At 53.3% G+C, this 1,861-nt stretch overlaps 1 protein-coding gene across 1 annotated transcript; it reads left to right on the forward strand.

The window, feature by feature from the left end:
* The first annotated feature begins 941 nt into the window (after positions 1-941).
* Positions 942-1,481, forward strand: LOC149336411 (TNF receptor-associated factor 5-like). The gene has a single exon (XM_089554142.1). It carries the CDS (start codon positions 942-944, stop codon positions 1,479-1,481), a length of 540 nt encoding a protein of 179 aa, XP_089410268.1.
* Positions 1,482-1,861: the final 380 nt, after the last annotated feature.

The raw sequence follows: 1,861 nt of genomic DNA on the forward strand, positions 1-1,861 counted from the left end.
TAATTTTGGGAGATATAATGGGAGGGACCTTTGGCGACCCGACCAGGTGAAAGTTCCCGGTGATAGTATTGCATATGGGGTTTGAGGGCACATTCACAATGGCGAATCACTGATGTCACGCGACGGATTTCGATCGATTAGTTAGGGTTCGAGAGTAGCAGAACGGCAGATTGGGCGAGTTGGTGTTCCATGGTGACAAGTACATATAAACAGCGCTAAACAACAGGACCAGATAGAGGAGTAGACAAACACGGCGCTGACAGGTTGTTTAGCGCTGTTTATATGTACTTGTCACCAGTTTCGAGAGCACTAGGAAAGGGGATAAGGATCGTAACAAATCGGCTAAACATTCATAAGGTGCATATGGAGTATTCCTTCGAACTGGGATTCGGCGAGGCATACAAAAAGAAATGATCGGCTCAACTCGGAGCAACAAAGAGGAAAGAGGAAATTGCCGGATATGGCGCGGACAGAGGCTGCATGCCGAAACAGGAAAAAAAAAAAAGCGAGACAAACTCGTCCCCCATCCCCCCCAGCCATGCTCCCCTCCTGCTATCAATCCGACGCCCTCCCTCTTGCAATAACACCTCCTTCCCCACCCCATTTGTCCCCGACACCATGGGCTTTGTTCACGACTTTTTCCACTCCCTGGCCTTGACCACTGCACGTTTTCTCGGAATGTTTCTCGGGTGACCAATGATCGCCCCGCCGGCCTCCGAGATTGAGGGCCCCAGGAGAGGGTGTTGCCAGGAGGCGACGGAGAGAGCGGTGTGCCCTTTCCCAGCTCGCACATCTCTTTATAAGCAGCTGGTGCGCAGTGGTGGACGTTCGTAGAGATCGTGCGAGTTTCTCAGAGCGTAAACTACTGAGATCTTCTCCAACGACTACGGTGCGAGCTGCTTTGGAGGATTTTAGAGCCTGAAAGCATCGGCCGTCCAGACATGGAAGAAAGTAGTCATTCTTCACGGAGAGGCGATAACTGGTACGTGCTGAAGGGCTTCGCCTTCGCCCTCGACCACCGGCCCATCAAGTTCACCGAGCGTATAGACAGCGTGTATCTGTGTGTGCTTTGCGGAGAGCTGCCGGCAGATTACATCCGTCTTCGATGCGGTCATAGCATGTGCTTCGACTGTGCGGGAATGGCCATGAGCTCGTTGGGGCTCTCTGGTGAAGACAATGCGGGTGCTTTCGGAGCGTGTCTAATCGACGGAATGACCATCATGGAGAACGAAGTCTTTACCATCCACGTCCCCTTCGACTTCGTGGCCAGCTTGCGCGCCCATTGCTTCAACGTCGAGCACGGCTGCCCGTACCAGGCCCCGCTACAGGATGTCCGGGAGCACATCGAGTTTTGCCGCTTCCAGCCCGTGAGTTGTGGCTACTGCGGGGGGCAAGACATACCCATCAAGGACATCTTCAGGCATCGGCGCATTTGTCCCGGAGGGCAAAGCGAGACGACCTACGTCTCTGGAAAGCGTTGACAATTCCACGGCTGCTTGTTGACTTGCCAGAACAATGCTGGAAAGCGTCGACGGGTTTGTCAAGCGCTAAAAATGGGTACGTTCTAAAAGGCTGGACCCTACTCTTTACCACTGGAATTGGCAAACTTCCCATGGCCTCCACGAGTCCCCAGAAGAGCGCTTGCGCCTCGATGGATCCCAGCATCGTCGAGTGGATGGCTCACCAGGACTGCTCCGACTCCGAGGTGGACTCGCTCCTGAAAGACGACTACTGAACACTGACCCAACACAAGATGACATGATAGGCACTGCCCTCCGAAAGCACCTGTTGTTGCAAGTCTTTGTGCTTCTCCCTTACCATTCATCCCCATTGTCTTTGTAGTGTATTTATAATTTCCTCC

The sequence above is a fragment of the Amblyomma mixtum genome, chromosome 7, assembly GCF_055824585.1.
Source record: "Amblyomma mixtum isolate Tamu chromosome 7, ASM5582458v1, whole genome shotgun sequence".
Classification (NCBI taxonomy): Eukaryota; Metazoa; Arthropoda; class Arachnida; order Ixodida; family Ixodidae; genus Amblyomma; species Amblyomma mixtum.

Bases quoted from the DNA above. Each gene is read 5' to 3' on its own strand.
- LOC149336411 (XM_089554142.1), top strand. From the start codon at position 942: ATGGAAGAAAGTAGTCATTCTTCACGGAGAGGCGATAACTGGTACGTG.